Genomic DNA, 17,432 nt, shown 5'->3' with positions numbered 1-17,432 from the left:
AAAAAATGCGGAAAGCACACTTTGCCCGTTCTGTAGCCCCACAATTGTCCAATTCTTGTCCGTTTTGCAGACAAGGATAGGCATTGTCACAATGGATACGCAAAAAAAAAAAGGATTCCATACAGACCTCATCCTTTTTTTTTGCGGATCCGCAATTTGCAGATCGCTAAACACATATGGTCGTGTTAATTTAGCCTTATTGTGACACAGGAAGAGAAGCTTCATTCTCGGAAAAAAATTATAATATTAAATATAAAATATATATATATATATATTTCTTATGTACGGTAAAGTGCTGGAAGGCATGTATATCTCACCCAAAATCTTCAGATGGGTGAGGCAAATGAAATCCAGAAAGTTTGGATCTCCTGGACTGGCGGGTAGGTGGAAGTGGGATCCAACAGTCCACACCTTTCCAGCATGACTGTTTCCTCTAGCTTGAGGTGATCTTAGGTGTTACTGCTGTAATCATTGCTGGGGAATAAAATCAGGTCTCAGATGGTCAGTTAGTGTCAGAAAGACTGGGAAGCGAGATAGCTATATTGGTGAGATAGAGACAACCTGTGTATTAGCTAGAGCCCAGATAGGCAGGTGTTTCTTCCAATTTTTTTGTGCTATGTGCTGCGTCTTCAGCTAAGTGACTGGTAACTTGGATGCCATAAATTGTGCTGCGCTGAAGAGCAAATAAGTGCAAATAAATTCAATTGCAATAAGTGCAAATAAGCACTAATTGAACTTTTAACCCTGGGAGTCTGAGAGTCTGTCATTGCTGACCCCACCTCAAGTACATATATATATATATATATATATATAGTGGGGATTCGCTCTGGTAGGCAGCTTAGCGGACACAGTATAGAGGCAGAGGACCAGGTTGTAAATCACTCTTCAGTGTTTATTCATACTTGTGGTCATGGCTACGGCCAAGAGATATCCGAAGAACCCTAGGGAGAGAAACAACGGGAACAACCTAACCCAGCTAGGCGTGTCTTAGCTAACCTGACTAAATGGCTTGCTATGTGCCCTAAGCCATGATCGTGGATAGGCCTATAAGTGAGCAAAAACCAAGCCAAGTAGGGTAGAAAAGGAACTCGAATGGCATGTGCAAACTAATCCCCAAGCCAACTGCAAGAAGTCAGGGATCTAGAGCGAAAAATTCGGGGTGTATGAGGCAAGGCCAGAAGGAGACCTACAACCCATCTTGTGGATGACAAGGCTAGAGACATGATGCTCAATATTGCGGATACTGCCCCAAAGCGGAATGGAGGACCAGGAATACGTTGTGAAATGGATCATGAAAACCAACTGAACCTTGTAAGGTTTTGGTTCTAGGGAGTACTGGCAATGCCCTAGCCTCAGGAGATCGTGGGACCGAAACCTAACTGCCTAGACTATGCAGGAATGAGGGCCAAAAAGAACTATGTAGATAGGAAGAGAATCCTTGAATAGTTCCCCAGACAACAGCTAACTGCTAGCCGTGGTCCGCGCATTGTTCTACTGTGTGCCCCTGAGAATTGTTTTAACGCTTGAGACGTGAAGACCGACCTACTATCTGAATCTTCTACCGTAAGGAAATGCTGAACCTTGTCCAAAACCCAATTCAACGTGGTTGTAGGGAGTCTGAGGTTAGTGCAGAAAGAAGCTACAAAGCCATAATATACAAGATTCTGTCTATGACCTCCCATGAGTGAGGGAATGCAACTGTAATGAAGCTACCGGCGAAAATGAATTCCTGGTCGTGGTAAAAAGTCAAAGACTTTGCGCGGGGACCTGGTTGACAAGATGTGATCGACTACGATCAGAGACTGAAATGCTAGAGGGAATTACCCTACTTGTTCCTCCTCTGGCAGGACCTGAACGAAAGCATGAACAATTAAAGCAAGACAAAATATCTGCGTAAGACATGACAATGATGCTGTAGGGCGAACCGGACCAGTTGCGGTCAAAACATAAAGTGAGCAATCAACATGGATTATTAGGAAATTAGGGAAGCAGGTATGCATGTGATACATATGGGCCAAATCAGCCCAGATGCACCTGAGAACACACGCCTGTGAGTGAGGCTGTGGCTCGTATATGAAGAGCCTCCGCCCCTCCCACAAATGCAGGCTGACTAATCAGCCTTACCAACTTATAACATAACACAACAGTCACTTTTCAGGATTGGGGCTTGTTCACACACAGAAAAAATAAACAAAGTTCAGCTGGTATCCTGGGTGTCAGTTCACACTCGGCTGAATGCTCAGCCTAAGAAAGTCCACTTGCATGCTTTAAGGCGACCTGCTCGCCTGACACACGGTTTTTAGACCTCAGCACAGAGATCTCCAGAGCTCCACTGTCAGAGGGAGGTAATCCACACCACCTGACAGTGCTGGCTGTTTTTTATAAGCCTGCCAAGACCCTGCCTGCAACGTGGGGAGTAGTCACCCACCCAGCACTTTTACTACTCCCAGTAAGAGCCGTCCCGGATCAGCTATACAGCTATACTAAATAGCTAGGTGTCAAACAGCAATTGCTGCTGAGACAGGAAAACTGGCTCTTACTCCACCAAGGCCAGGAGCCTCGGTGACACATACCTTCCGTCAATGACGGACCCTTGCGCCTATATATATATACATACTGTAATATATATATATATATATATATATATACATATTGTAATATATACTGTATATATTATACACTGCTCAAAAAAATAAAGGGAACACAAAAATAACACATCCTAGATCTGAGTTAATTAAATATTCTTCTGAAATACTTTGTTCTTTACATAGTTGAATGTGCTGACAACAAAATCACACAAAAATAAATAAATGGAAATCAAATTTTTCAACCCATGGAGGTCTGTAAACACAACCCCCACCTGTGGACGTCGGGCCCTCATATCACCCTCATGGAGTCTGTTTCTGACCGTTTGAGCAGACACATGCACATTTGTGGCCTGCTGGAGGTCATTTTGCAGGGCTCTGGCAGTGCTCCTCCTGTTCCTCCTTGCACAAAGGCGGAGGTAGCGGTCCTGCTGCTGGGTTGTTGCCCTCCTACGGCCTCCCCCACATCTCTTTATGTACTGGCCTGTCTCCTGGTAGCACCTCCATGCTCTGGACACTACGCTGGCAGACACAGCAAACCTTCTTGCCACAGCTCACATTGATGTGCCATCCTGGATAAGCTGCACTACCTGGGCCACTTGTGTGGGTTGTAGAATCCGTCTCATGCTACCACTAGAGTGAAAGCACCGCCAGCATTCAAAAGTGACCAAAACATCAGCCAGGAAGCATAGGAACTGAGATGTGGTCTGTGTTCACCACCTGCAGAACCACTCCTTTATTGGGGGTGTCTTGCTAATTGCCTATAATTTCCACCTGTTGTCTATCCCATTTGCACAACAGTATGTGAAATTGATTGTCACTCAGTGTTGCTTCCTAAGTGGACAGTTTGATTTCACAGAAGTGTGATTGACTTGGAGTTACAATGTGTTGTTTAAGTGTTCCCTTTATTTTTTTGAGCAGTGTATATATACATACATTAGAGATGAGCGAATCAAAGTTGACGAAGTTGAATTCGATCCGAATTTCAGGAAAAATTCGACTCGCAATGAATGCAAATTTTCTCACGCAAATCGCAATTTTTACAAAAATGGCAGCTACAATGGCGGCTACATGTGTGAGGACATGGGGCAAGGAATTCGAGGAAGGCCAGCCAGCCCTGTGATGTCACGGCCCTATAAATACCAGCCATCTTGGATTCAGACATTTTGCAGTCTTCTGAGTGCAGGGACAGACGTTGTAGGCGCTAGGGAGAGTTATACTGAAAACCTCATTGTGGAAAAAAAAGCGATTTATAAGTGCAGGGAAACATTATTCAAATTGCAGGGAAACCATAGGGAGGAATCATTTCACAGCATCTTAGTGCAGGGAGAGACGTCTGAAGTCACTAGGGACAGTGCTAGAAAAACCTCATTGTGAAAAAAAAGCGATTTTACAAGTCCAGGGAAACATTATTCAATTTGCAGGGAAACAACAGTGAGGAATCATTTCACAGGATCTTAGTGCAGGGAGAGGCGTCTGAAGTTGCTAGGGACAGTGCTAGAAAAACCTCTGATGTATTTTGGTAAAAAATATATATATACGGTATTCAGCGTTCAGCACTTCAGTAATAAATAATTGTGGTAAAACCTTTAGTGATGTATTTAGGTAGAAAACTATATATTTATTCTGCATTCAGCACCGCAGTTATAAGTGGTAAACCCTTTAGTTGCGTATTTAAGTAGAAAACAAAAAATGTATTCTTATAAAAATGTATCCTTATTAAGGAGGGGTCCACCGATTCACGGAAGCAGCGGTGGTAGCAGTCGGTCAATGCGTAGTGTTGTCTGTAAAATCACCTATTCTGCGGTGTGGCAGTTTTTGTACAGCCTCCGGAGGAGGTGAACATTATCATATGTAGAATCTGTGGGTAGAAGGTGAAGAGTGGCCAATGTGCCAATATTGGCACCACAGCCCTGCGTCAACATATGAAGCGTCACCATAAAGTGGCCTGAGAGAACCGTGGCTCTGATGTGGTGGTCCAGCCTGCTGCAGCAACCACTGCATCACCAGGTGGCATGCCGCACCTGATTTCAGGCAGTCAAGGCTCCACCACCTCAGGCAAAGGGAGCTGTCTGTGGCTCCCATTGACTTCTGGTCCTGATGCTCCTGCTCCTCCTACTCCTCATTGCCAAAAGACAACAGTATGCATGCACGCATCCAACGGCGCAGGAGCTGAATGTGCTGCTGTCCAAGTTGCTGGTGCTGCAGTCCCTCCTTTTTCAAGTGGTGGACTCTGCACCTTTCGGAGAAATGATGGCCTGTGGCAAGCCGTGGTGGAGAGTCCCAAGCCTTTTGTGACATATTTTGGTCGAAAAACTAATTTTATTTAGCGTTCAGCGCTGCAGTTATATGTGGTAAAACCTTTTGTTACATATTTCGGTCGAAAAACAAATTTTATTCAGCGTTCAGCGCTGCAGTTATATGTGGAAAAATCTCTATTGATGTATTTCGGTCGAAAAACAAATTGTATTCAGCGTTCAGCGCTGCAGTTATATGTGGTAAAATCTTTATTGATGTATTTCGGTCGAAAAAATTAATAAATTCAGTGGTCAGCGCTGCGGTTATATGCGGTAAAAACTTTATTAAAGTATTTCAGTCGAAAAACTAAATTTATTCAGCGGTCAGCGGTGCGGTTATATGTGGTAAAATCTTTATTGAAATATTTCGGTCAAAAAACTACATTTATTCAGCAGTAAGCGCTGCATATATGGTAAAATCTTTATTGAAGTATTGCGGTAAAAAAAATGTCATTCAGTGGTCAGCGCTGCAGTTATATGCAGTAAAATCTTTATTGAAGTATTTTGGTTGAAAAACAACATTTATTTAGCGGTTAGCGCTGCGGTTATATGTAGTAAAATCTTTATTGACGTATTTCGGACCAAAAACAAATTTTATTCAGCGTTCAGTGCTGCAGTTATATGTGGTAAAATCTTAATTTACGTATTTCAATCGAAAAACTAAAACTAAGGTCAAGGACAATATATATCCTTTACGGCCCACTGGGTAAATGTGGTTCCTGCCCAGCCACACCAGCAACATGGCCAGGTGACTCTGCCTCCATGTTCTCACGCCGTTGGTCCTGCGACAATGTCCACCTCTGACGCCATCCTCCACCATGTCCTCAGCCTCCACTGCAGGGACAATTCATAGTGCCCAACCAGCACACCACATGTGCAGGGCATGGCGGTGTCACGCTGTTCTGCAGCTAGTTTGCCTAGGCGAGCAGAGTCACACAGGAGAGGAACTGCTCCGTTTCCTTCATCAAGAAATCAAATCCTGGCTTTCTTCTCGACAACTCAAAATCGGAATCATGGTAACCGACAATGGGAAGAACATGTCGGTCCTGCGTCAAGGAGAGCTGAGCCATGCACCCTGCAGGGCGCACGTATTCAATCTGGTTGTAAAGTGGTTCCTGAAGTTCTTCCGCCCATCTGCAAGACCTCCAGAAAATGGCCAGGAAACTTTGCATGCACTTCAGCCACTCGTACACCGCAAAGCACACCCTCCTTAAGTTGCCGCGGCAGAGCGGCATCCCCAAACATAGGCTGATATGCAACGTTTCTATCAGTTGGAATTCTACCATCCATATGATGGACCGATTATATGAACAGAAAATGCCCATAAATGATTTCTTGATGATACAGGCAGACAGAGGTACTCCTCTGTGTAACTACAATGTCAGCCAGTGGCAGCTCATGTGTGACACCTGCTATTTGCTCGGGCCCTTTGAGGAGGCCACGTTATTTGTCATTTGCCAGGACTACGGGATGAACAACGTTATTCCACTGATTCATGTTCTGGAACAGATGTTGCTAAATTTGGCTGGCCAGGGGACATGAGACGTGGCACCTACATCTCCAGGCCTCATAAGCCCTGTGGGGGCTGAACTGGAGGAGGAGGACATTGGAGCACAAGCAATGTGTAGTGAAATGGGTGGTTTTTCTACACAAGTGAAAGAAGAAGAGGAGGAGCAGGAGCAACCAGAGGAGCAAGAGGGAGATAAGGAAGATGAGGCAGATGACCAAGGCACACCGTCACTTGGCAAATGGCCCGCTGCATGCTCACTTGGTTGGGTAGTGACAGCCGAATTATCAACATTTGGCAGAGGGATGTCTTCTGGCTCACCACCTTAGTACACGTCAGCGCTGACGTGCAGAGCTATAACTACAGTCAGGGACCATACATGTCCTTTATGGCCCACTGGATGAACGTGGTTCCTGCCCAGCCACACCAGCAACTTGGCCAAATGACGCCTCTTCCACCTCCACGTTCTCACACCGCTAATCCTGCGACAATGGGATGAACATGGTGTCGGCGCTGCATCAAGGAGGGTTAAGCAATGCGCCCTGCATGGCGTAAGTGTTCAATCTGGTTTTCAAGCGGTTCCTGAAATCTTCCACCCATCTGCAAGACATCCTAAAAATGGCCAGGAAACTTTGCATTCACTTCAGCCACTCTTACGCTTCCAAGCACACCCTCCTTAAGCTGCAGCGGCAGAATGGCATTCCCAATATAGTCTGATATATAGTCTGATATATAGTCTGAATGTTTGCACCCATTAGAATTACACCCTCCATATGTTGGACCGACTATACGAACAGAGAAAAGCCATAAATGATTTCTTGATGATCCAAGGGGACAGGAGTACTCCCTTGTGTAACTTTGATGTCAGCCAGTGGCAGCTTATTCATGACACCTGCCCTTTGCTCAGGCCCTTTTAGGATTCCACGTTATTTGTCAGGACTATGGGATGAACATCATTCCACTGCTTCAGATCCTGGAACAGATGCTGGTAAATCTGGCTGGTCAGGGGACTGGAGACATGGTGCCTACATCTCACGTCTACATGGGGGCTGAACTGGAGGAGGACATTGGAGCACAAGCAATGTCTAGCAAAATTGGTGGCTTTAATACACAAGAGACAGGATAGGAGGAGCAGGAGCAGCCGGAGGAGCAAGAGGGAGATGAGGAAGACGAGGCAGATGACCCAAGCACACCGTGGCAGTATGCAGTGGAGATGGAGGCAGGGAGTCCCTCCGAGTTACTTGCTCAAATGGCGCGCTGTATTCTCACTTGCTTGGGTAGTGACAGCCGAATTGTCACCATTCGGCAGAGGGAGACCCTGTTGAACCCTCGCTATCGGTCCAAAATGGAAGCCTTTTTTACACCCACTGAGAGGGAGGACAAACTGAACTACTATAGAGACATGCTATGTAGTTAGTTGGCCACTGCCTATATACGCCATCGTCCATCCTCTCACAGATTTGACTGGGGGGCCCTCTATGCTCTTGTTCGTCTGCCATGGCTGCTGTGGCGGGGTGGGGAGGTAGGAGCAGGACCAGATCCATCAGCAGCAGCTTGAGTCTAGAGTCGTTGATGAGCAGTTTTCTTTACCCACCTAATGAAGAAACTACTCACCAGCAGCAGCAGCTAGACCTGGAGCAGAACCTGAACCAGCAGATGGTGGCATACTTGGACAGCACCCTGCCACCCTACATTGAAGATCCGCTGGACTACTGGGCAGCCAAACTGGATTTGTGGCCGCAACTGGCAGAGTTTGCCCTGGGAAAGCTGTCCTGCCCGGCCAGTAGTGTGGCATCAGAGCGGGTGTTTAGTTCGGCGGGGGCCATAGTTACGCCAAGAACAATTCGCCTGTCCACACAAAATGTGGAGAGACTGACCTTTGTCAAGATGAATCAGGCGTGGATCAGCCAGACTTTCCACCCACTAATGCCTGATGCATCAGATTAGATCATCCATGCTGCCTCACCCAAACCTTGACAAAAGAGACCGGTTTCTTCTGGATACATGCCTCAGCTACTATTTTGTTGCTGTCACCTGCCTGATGCCATACATCTGATGCCAAGTGCTCCTTCTGACACCCACCATTGTCAGCGGGTACTGTTATTGCCACCCACCTCCCCACTCTGTCAACGGGCCACTCTGTGGTCTCCTGATGTTGCTGCCACCTCACCACTCAGGTCTCCTCATGCTGCTGTTAAAACCTTCACATCATGTCATTGTGCCACTCTGTGGTCTCCTCATGCTGCTGCCACCTCCACACTATGTCACCTTGCCACTCTGTGCTCTCCTTATGCTGCTGCCAACTCACAACTCTGTTTCTGTCACGGCCACGGTTTTGGCCGTGACTCCTTGGGAGCCGCATACTGTTGCCCGCGGTTTTGGGTTGTAGTGTCAACCGCAGCTTGAGGCATAAGGTCGTTAGCCTCGAGTGCGGTTGCCGCGGACAACAGCTATGTGTGCGGTTCCCTCGGAGTTGTGTGCGCGTTTGTAAGCACTTTTGTATGTCTGTGTGATCTTTGTTTATGTTTGGTGTGCACTGACATTTTCCCATCACTGTGGCAGTCCGTGGCAACGTTTGGTTGTATTATGTACATGTGGTGGCAGTGTCCCAGCCTTCGGGCTGACTCCCAGGACACGCTTGCCACCCATGTCGTTGCCTGCGGCAACAGCCACAGTGTGTTTGTTGTTTGGACACTTCCCCTTTAAGTTATGTTTTCCCTTCTGTGGTTTTGGAAGGGTTAACTCCCTTTCAGTGTGTGTGAGTCACGGGGTGTGTCTGATTGTTGGGTGTGGCCTCTTGGCCCTATAAAGCCTCAGTTGTAGGTAGTAGCCAGAGAGGGTGTTTCAGCCATGCTGGCTGTAGACATCCTCCTGGTTACTTACCAACTGCCAGTGGGGGCCAACCTTCTGGTCATAAGCTAAATATATGTCCTTTGGTGTCTGGAAGATGTGTTTGGTTTTATGTTTCTTTATTGCACCTGTGGTCCTGGGTTCCCGTGTGTTGTGTGTTTGTGTGCTGAGTCCTGCTGTCTGTGGACAGTACATCCACATGGGTTCCAGGCTTGGTTGTCTGTGGTAGGTCTCTGCTATGTTTGTGACAAGTACCTGCCATTGCCATAGGTTGCATTTGTTTCCCCTTGCTTGCAGCTTGGCCAGTGAGACTCCTGTTCCTCCGGATCCAGAAGGAACAGGATGTCTTACCCTGACTCCTAGCCCAGGGACCGGTCGGAGGGTAAGTCAGGGCTCCGAGGTTCCTGCGCATGGGTCCTCCTACCTTCAAGGTCGGCCCATGCAGGTAGGAGTTAGGGTCAGGTTAGGGATGCTGTAGGAGGTGACCTGCTCCCTAATCCTGTTTGTCCTGGTCAAGCAGCGACCATCATCCTTCGGCACACGGCTGAGGGTTTCCCTCATCCTCAGCCGTGACAGTTTCTTAGCCACTCTGTGGTCTCCTCGTGCTGCTGCTGCCACCTCCACACTCTGTCATTGTGCCACTCTGTTGCTTCCTCATGCTGCTGCTGCTGCCACCTCCACAATATGTCACCTTGCCAGTCTGTGTCCTCCTCATGCTGCTAGAGTCACCGCCACACTCTGTCATTGTGCCACTCTGTGGTCTCCTCTTGCTGCTGCCACTTCACCACTCTGTGGTCTCCTCATGCTGCTGCCAAATCACCACTCTGTGGTCTCCTCATGCTGCTGCTACCTCAACACTATGTCTTTGGGCCACTTTGTGGACTTCTCATGCTGTTCCCACCCTCCCCACTCTGTGACTGGGCCACTAGTGTCCCTGTTTGGCCTTGTTGACATCATTATTTATTTGACCCTTCTTCTGATCTGTCAGAAGGAAAGAAATATGAGAAGCAAAATGGATCCTTCCCATCAGAATTGGCTTATGATTTGGTAGCCAAAAGCAGGAGTGGGTACAAAACACAGAAGACAAATATTCCATTCACGTGTCATCTCTGTTTTGGATCCACTCCTGTTTTTTTTTTTAGCTTTAGCAATACTGATGGATTACTGACCAATTGCTTATCGAGTAAAGGCGGATGCTCTACAGACAGGATCCGTTTTTTGGGGGTTATTATTCTGACGGATCAGAGGAAGGGCAAAATAATCAGTGACGTCAACACAAAGTTACTGCTAACACCCTCTCCACTCTGTCGGGGGGGGCTCTACTTGTATAAGCGTTTAATAGAACAGGTTCTGTAGACATCTATGTGGAATCAGCTGACGACGATGTAAAAGGCATACGCTCGTTCATACTATAGTAGGATCTTGGGCCTCTGCATGATTCTTAATACCTGGCGCTAACATTGACCTGTAAGGCTAAATTCACACTTGAGTTATTTGTTCAGTTTTGGCCCCATAACTGCCCAAATAAGTGAAGTGTGCAGTGATTCTAAGAGCAACGCCTGTCATTTGTTTGCGTGTCATACTGACAGTATTGTTTCACTACCACAGCAGACTCTCTATGCGTGTTACTGCAAGGCACAATGTTCTACACCTATATACAGGCTCTCTGCAGCCAGGAAATAGCTGTTTTTTAAAGTGATTTGCCACGAATAAATTTGGATCGAATCTAATCTTTTTGGAAAATTCGGCGAACCGGCCAAATTGAAATTTTGAGAACTTTGCTAATCTCTAATATACATTTAGTGTTTGCCATAATATTGTGTAGGTCCCCCTTATTCCAAAACAGCTCTGCCTTATCACAATATGGACTCCATAAGACCTCTGAAGGTGTCCTTTGGTATCTGGCATTAAGAACATGACAAAAGTTCAAGGTGTTCAGGTCTACACCTTTTCATTTTCTCAAACCAATCATAAACAATTTTTGCGGTGCTGAAAAAGGCCATTGACTTGAAAGAATATTATTGTGATGAATGGCTATATTTTGAATGAGTAATGTCAAGTTAGGTAGTACACATCAAACAGCAGGATCCAAAGTTTTCCATCAGAACATTACCTGGAGAGTCCTACTGGCTCCACCAGCTTGCCTTCTTCCCACAGTAGATCCTGTTGCAACCCCCTCCCTAACTAACAACACACATACAACCAGCCATTTACATGATGTAAAAGAAAACATGTTTTGTCAGACTGGCCTACCTTTTCCCATTGCTGCATGGTCCAGTTATGATGCTCACATGCCCATTATAATCAATGGTAAATAGGGGTCAATGTGCTCTAATCAATCTAAAAAGCCCCACATGCAGCAATCGGTGATGTACTATATGCTCTGATACATTAACCAACATTACCATTTTCAGCAATTTGTAATACAGTAATCTTTCTGTGGGACTAGACAAGATAAGCTATCTTTCGGTCACTACACACATCACTGAGACTTGAGTGCCCAAGACCTTGTGAACAGTAGAAAAGTTGTCCTTCATTGGACCACTTTTGGCAGACATGGTACTAACAACTGCTTAACAGGAAAACCTCAGTAGACCTCTAATTTGGCAATTCTCTTACCTAGCTGTCTCACCATCACAATTTGTACTCTGTCTAAGTCGCTGAAATCCTTATTCTTGGCTATTTTTCTTGCTATATTTAGTATATCTTTAAAATTATTTCAGTGGTAATTTATAATTACAAAAATATAGTAAATGCACTAGTGATAGATAAAGTTATAGTAAAGTCCTCTCAAATCTATTTGCTCAATTCAGGTATCTATGCCAGTGGCAATTCTGCCAGGAGCCAACAAGTAGTAATTTGAGTAACTAATTGCTACAAATGTGCAGCCTGAAGACCACATTGATACTCTTAGACAATGTCACCAGCCAAATCAGAAGACTATAGCATGATGTAATCAATGTACTAAATAGAGACACAAAATTGGAACAATAAAGTCCACTACAGCATCTAGTCTGCTTGTTGGTGGTTTCTATTTTTATTATTAACCCATTAGGCTAGGGCTACACGGCGACATGTGTCGAGCAACAAAAAGGGTACAACAACCATTCGTGTTGCACTAATATCGCGCAACATTTTTGGTAATGATAACGATGGTGTCGCACTGTGGCATGCGACATGCTGTTACTGCAACACAACAGTCGCAGAAAAATCCATATCTAATTAATTTTTTACGACTGTCATATCGCAGTCGCAGCGTGTCATTTTTAGCAGTGTGACACCATTGAGAGTCATTACAAAAAATGTCATGCAACTTTTCTGCGACAAGAAGTTGTGCAACACATGTCGCCGATTAACCCTAACCCTAACCAAAAAGGCTAGTATTTTCCGGGATAACTATGGTTTTTAACAGATATGCTGATGTAGTTTACATCATGTACATCTACTTTTTTCAACAGGTAAACAAGCTCGATCCACTACAAAGTTGAGCAGGGAGTCAGACCTGTGCCACTCAGCTAGTGATGGCATATCCTGAGCATTGCAACACTTAATAAAAGGTCAACAACCCTTTTAAATTAGAATCCTGAGAAGTGACTAATATATTATTCTTCATTCCGAGTCATTCCAAGGTTAGGTAAAGTAAATCTGATCCTACTCTAAGATGTACCTGAAAAAAATAAATCTATGCTGTGCTCATACTACTGTCAAGCCTTCTGTGGCTTATAATAAAGTCTGTCTGTCTATCTATCTATGTTTTTTCATAAATCAACATAAGTATGCGGACCCAACATTTCTATAAATCGCAACCTGTACTCTCATAAATGTTGCATGCACTTGGCTAGGTGTTTCCAGCATCACCTTAGAATTAAAAAGAACTATTAATTGTGGACAGAAGGCCTATTTCATCTGGGAGTTAGGTAATAACCATTCCTTCTGATATGTAACAGGTGACAAGTTGGCAATATTGTTCCTGCAAAGCGTTTCTGCTTTTATCTCCTCCCGTCTTCTCCATTCCAATCTCGTATTAATTGTAAAAGCCATTAACACCATTAGCATGCCTGGTGTGAGTTACATTTCAAAGCATGTTCGCCTAGCCCATATGCCATACACCCAGGTCTTTTCTGCCTCTGTTTTCTTTCACGCTCATGGCCCTTGGATATGATTTTCTCATGAAAGCAGCACTGCCTCCTTACAAATCACTTTTGGACTCCATCTGCTAATCGTGAAATATTTTAAAGCCCGTTACCTGGAATTCTGAGGCTCTGGAACATCTGATTCTGTGCACTGTTTCTTAACCTGCAAAAGTAAAATGACTTTTAATTACTAATATATCACACATAATTTCAGTATAAGTTCAGATTCAGTAACAATAAATATTATGCAATAAATATATTAAAGAGGTATCACCATACCAAATATAGTGCAATAGAGGTGATCCAAACATGATCAGGGAAGAGAAAACAAAATGTGTTGATTTCTGTTCTACTGCCCAAATTTCCAACCAAAAACTTTTTATTCAACTGCTTGAAGACCACTACGGGGAAGGGGGGAGGGGTCAGAGGTTGCAGCCAAGCCCTGGAGCCTGAGGAATCCCCAAAGCTCCTATTCCTTTCAATTACATTTGCTGGTTTGAGGGCCCTTGCTACATATTTTGCTTTGGGTCCCACAAGTCAATGGGCCTTATCTATGAAAATTAGTTTTGAGACGAGCTAGGGGTGTAGCTCATAGCACCTGGTGGTCACTTTTCTGCAGTAGCTTGATTAACAGGTATCTACCTATGAACAAACAGAGAGAGACCTGTCAGTCAAGCATAGCCGGAGAAGCTGGCGGGGAGCTGCCTAGTAGACTCTTCCCCTCATTCTCGGCTCATTTTTAATCTATATGGATCCTGTCTGGATTTTACAATGCATAGTGCTACTGACAGGTTATTTTTAAAGTGTTTGTCCATATTTTAAACCTATTCCATAACCACTGCACTTTAATGAACAGAAATAAAATCTGACTCATAAAAGAATTCTTACTATACCTCAATACTCATACACGTATACTTGTTATATTTGGCACATTGTGGAAATGCAACCCAGCACTGAAAAAATGTCTGCAAATTTGGTATCAAGGTGGGTTTACAGCTAAAAATCTGCAGCAGAGACAGAGACAATCCACACATTCAGGATGTAAAGTTTATACAAGGAAATCAAAAAGCAAATACCGTATATGGCAAAGTGGGTGATAATTGCTCAGTGCATTTAGGTTAATATGGTAGCTGGTCATCTAGAAAGGCCCTTAGGTCTGCCATGCAGGGAATAGTCTGCTAGAGTCAGGGCTTAAAAGACTGCTTGTCAGTTTTACTTGACAGATGTGATATACTGCAATACAGTATTGAAGTGTATTATATGAGTAATCAGAGGACTGTATGTTCTCTTCCAGGCTTAAAATGTTTTAAAGGGGTTGTCTTACTTCAGCTAATTGCCTTTATCATGTAGACACATTTAACAGAAGGCACTTACTAATGTATTGTGGTTGTCCATATTGCCTCCTTTTTTGGCTGTATTAATTTGTCATTCACATTATACACTGCTTGTAATTAAGGTTTAGGACCACCCTGCCTTCCAGCAGTGGTGGGCGTGCATGTACAGTCGTGGCCAAAAGTTTTGAGAATGATAAAAATATTAGTTTTCACAAAGTTTGCTGCTAAACTGCTTTTAGATCTTTGTTTCAGTTGTTTCTGTGATGTAGTGAAATATAATTACACGCACTTCATACGTTTCAAAGGCTTTTATCGACAATTACATGACATTTATGCAAAGAGTCAGTATTTGCAGTGTTGGCCCTTCTTTTTCAGGACCTCTGCAATTCGACTGGGCATGCTCTCAATCAACTTCTGGGCCAATTCCTGACTGATAGCAACCCATTCTTTCATAATCACTTCTTGGAGTTTGTCAGAATTAGTGGGTTTTTGTTTGTCCACCCGTCTCTTGAGGATTGACCACAAGTTCTCAATGGGATTAAGATCTGGGGAGTTTCCAGGCCATGGACCCAAAATGTCAACGTTTTGGTCCCCGAGCTACTTAGTTATCACTTTTGCCTTATGGCACGGTGCTCCATCGTGCTGGAAAATACATTGTTCTTCACCAAACTGTCGTTGGATTGTTGGAAGAAGTTGCTGTTGGAGGGTGTTTTGGTACCATTCTTTATTCATGGCTGTGTTTTTGGGCAAAATTGTGAGTGAGCCCACTCCCTTGGATGAGAAGCAACCCCACACATGAATGGTCTCAGGATGCTTTACTGTTGGCATGACACAGGACTGATGGTAGCGCTCACCTTTTCTTCTCCGGACAAGCCTTTTTCCAGATGCCCCAAACAATCGGAAAGAGGCTTCATCTGAGAATATGACTTTGCCGCAGTCTTCAGCAGTCCATTCACCATACTTTCTGCAGAAGATCAATCTGTCCCTGATGTTTTTTTTTTGAGAGAAGTGGCTTCTTTGCTTCCCTTCTTGACACCAGACCATCTTCCAAAAGTCTTCGCCTCACTGTGCGTGCAGATGCGCTCACACCTGCCTGCTGCCATTCCTGAGCAAGCTCTGCACTGGTGGCACTCCGATCCCGCAGCTGAATCCTCTTTAGGAGACGATCCTGGCGCTTGCTGGACTTTCTTGGACGCCCTGAAGCCTTCTTAACAAGAATTGAACCTCTTTCCTTGAAGTTCTTGATGATCCTATAAATTGTTGATTGAGGTGCAATCTTAGTAGCCTGTGAAGCCATTTTTATGCAACGCAATGATGGCTGCACGCGTGTCTTTGCAGGTCACCATGGTTAACAATGGAAGAACAATGATTTCAAGCATCACCCTCCTTTTAACATGTGAAGTCTGCCATTTTAACCCAATCAGCCTGACATAATGATCTCCAGCCTTGTGCTCGTCAACATTCTCACCTGAGTTAACAAGACGATTACTGAAATGATCTCAGCAGGTCCTTTAATGACAGCAATGAAATGCAGTGGAAAGGTTTTTTTGGGATTAAGTTAATTTTCATGGCAAAGAAGGACTATGCAATTCATCTGATCACTCTTCATAAGATTCTGGAGTATATGCAAATTGCTATTATAAAAACTTAAGCAGCAACTTTTCCAATTTCCAATATTTATGTAATTCTCAAAACTTTTGGCCACGACTGTACACTATAAGAAAAAGTACCAGCCTATGTGCATGTCAGAAGCCCTAGCCACCAGAGAGACCGGCACCTTTTCCTATAGTGTGCAAGCACGACCACTGCTGCTGGATTGCAGGGTGGTCATATCCATGGAAACGAGCAGCGTATAATGTGGTGGAAAAATGAATACAGCCAGCAAAGGAGACAATATGGAGAATCACAAAACATTAGTAAGTGGCTTGTATTAACTTTGTCTACATGATAAATGCCATTTGCTGTGCTGATACAACCTCTTTAATATAAAAACGTAAAAATAGGAGAAATAAAAAAAAATCTTATTATTAGAAAAAACTAAAGCATTAAAAATAAAACAGGATCAATAACAACACACACTGCAAAACTAACACGTTATCTGACATTTACTAATGTGATCAAGCTTGGATCTTATCATAAAGTATGCAACATTTGGTGCAAATCTAGTTTTAGAAAAATGTACTGCACCTGGCTCTCCACCATGTCATGACTCAGCAGGAAAGGGGCTTGGGCTAAGTTGCAACTTAGCGCAAAGTTGAACCAGCATTTTTGCCACAAAATTCTGTTAAGAATTCAGCCAACCAATAGGTGTTATTAAGACCAAATTAAAAGGGTTGTCTCACCTTAGACATCTGGTGGCATATTACTAGTATATGCTACCAATGTCAGATACATTAGGTGAACCGCAAATGTCTCCAGAACAGATCCCTGAAAATGATGGAGAGCGCATGTGTGCCATACTCTCCATTCATATTCCAAAAATAGTTGAGAGAGAGCACTAGGCTATTTTCAGAAGTCCCATAGAAATTTATGGAGACTGCACTGTGCAAGAGCAGCCACTACTCCATTCACTTCTATGGCGCTTGGCTATTTCTGGCAGTAGCATAGAAATGAATGAAGAGCAGCCGCCCATGTGCGGTTTCTCTATGCTTACTTTTGGGGTCCCGTTCAGGAGATAGTTGCGGGTCTCAGAGTTGGGACCTGAACCTATCTGACATTGGTTGCAT

At 44.3% G+C, this 17,432-nt stretch overlaps 1 protein-coding gene across 12 annotated transcripts in view; it reads right to left on the bottom strand.

Annotated features, from left to right (window-relative positions):
• EYA4 (EYA transcriptional coactivator and phosphatase 4) overlaps window positions 1-17,432 on the bottom strand; it is a 390,423-nt gene that overhangs the window by 224,760 nt on the left and 148,231 nt on the right. For all 12 annotated transcript variants that reach the window (XM_040429159.1, XM_040429165.1, XM_040429163.1 and 9 more), the window contains one exon: window positions 13,486-13,535. In XM_040429159.1, coding sequence (XP_040285093.1) covers window positions 13,486-13,535 — 50 coding nt within the window. The remainder of the gene's footprint in view (window positions 1-13,485; window positions 13,536-17,432) is intronic.

Source organism: Bufo bufo, chromosome 4, assembly GCF_905171765.1.
Source record: "Bufo bufo chromosome 4, aBufBuf1.1, whole genome shotgun sequence".
Taxonomy (NCBI): Eukaryota; Metazoa; Chordata; class Amphibia; order Anura; family Bufonidae; genus Bufo; species Bufo bufo.
The sequence above is the reverse complement of the archived record's forward strand: the minus strand, read 5'-3'. Positions and strand labels throughout refer to the sequence as shown.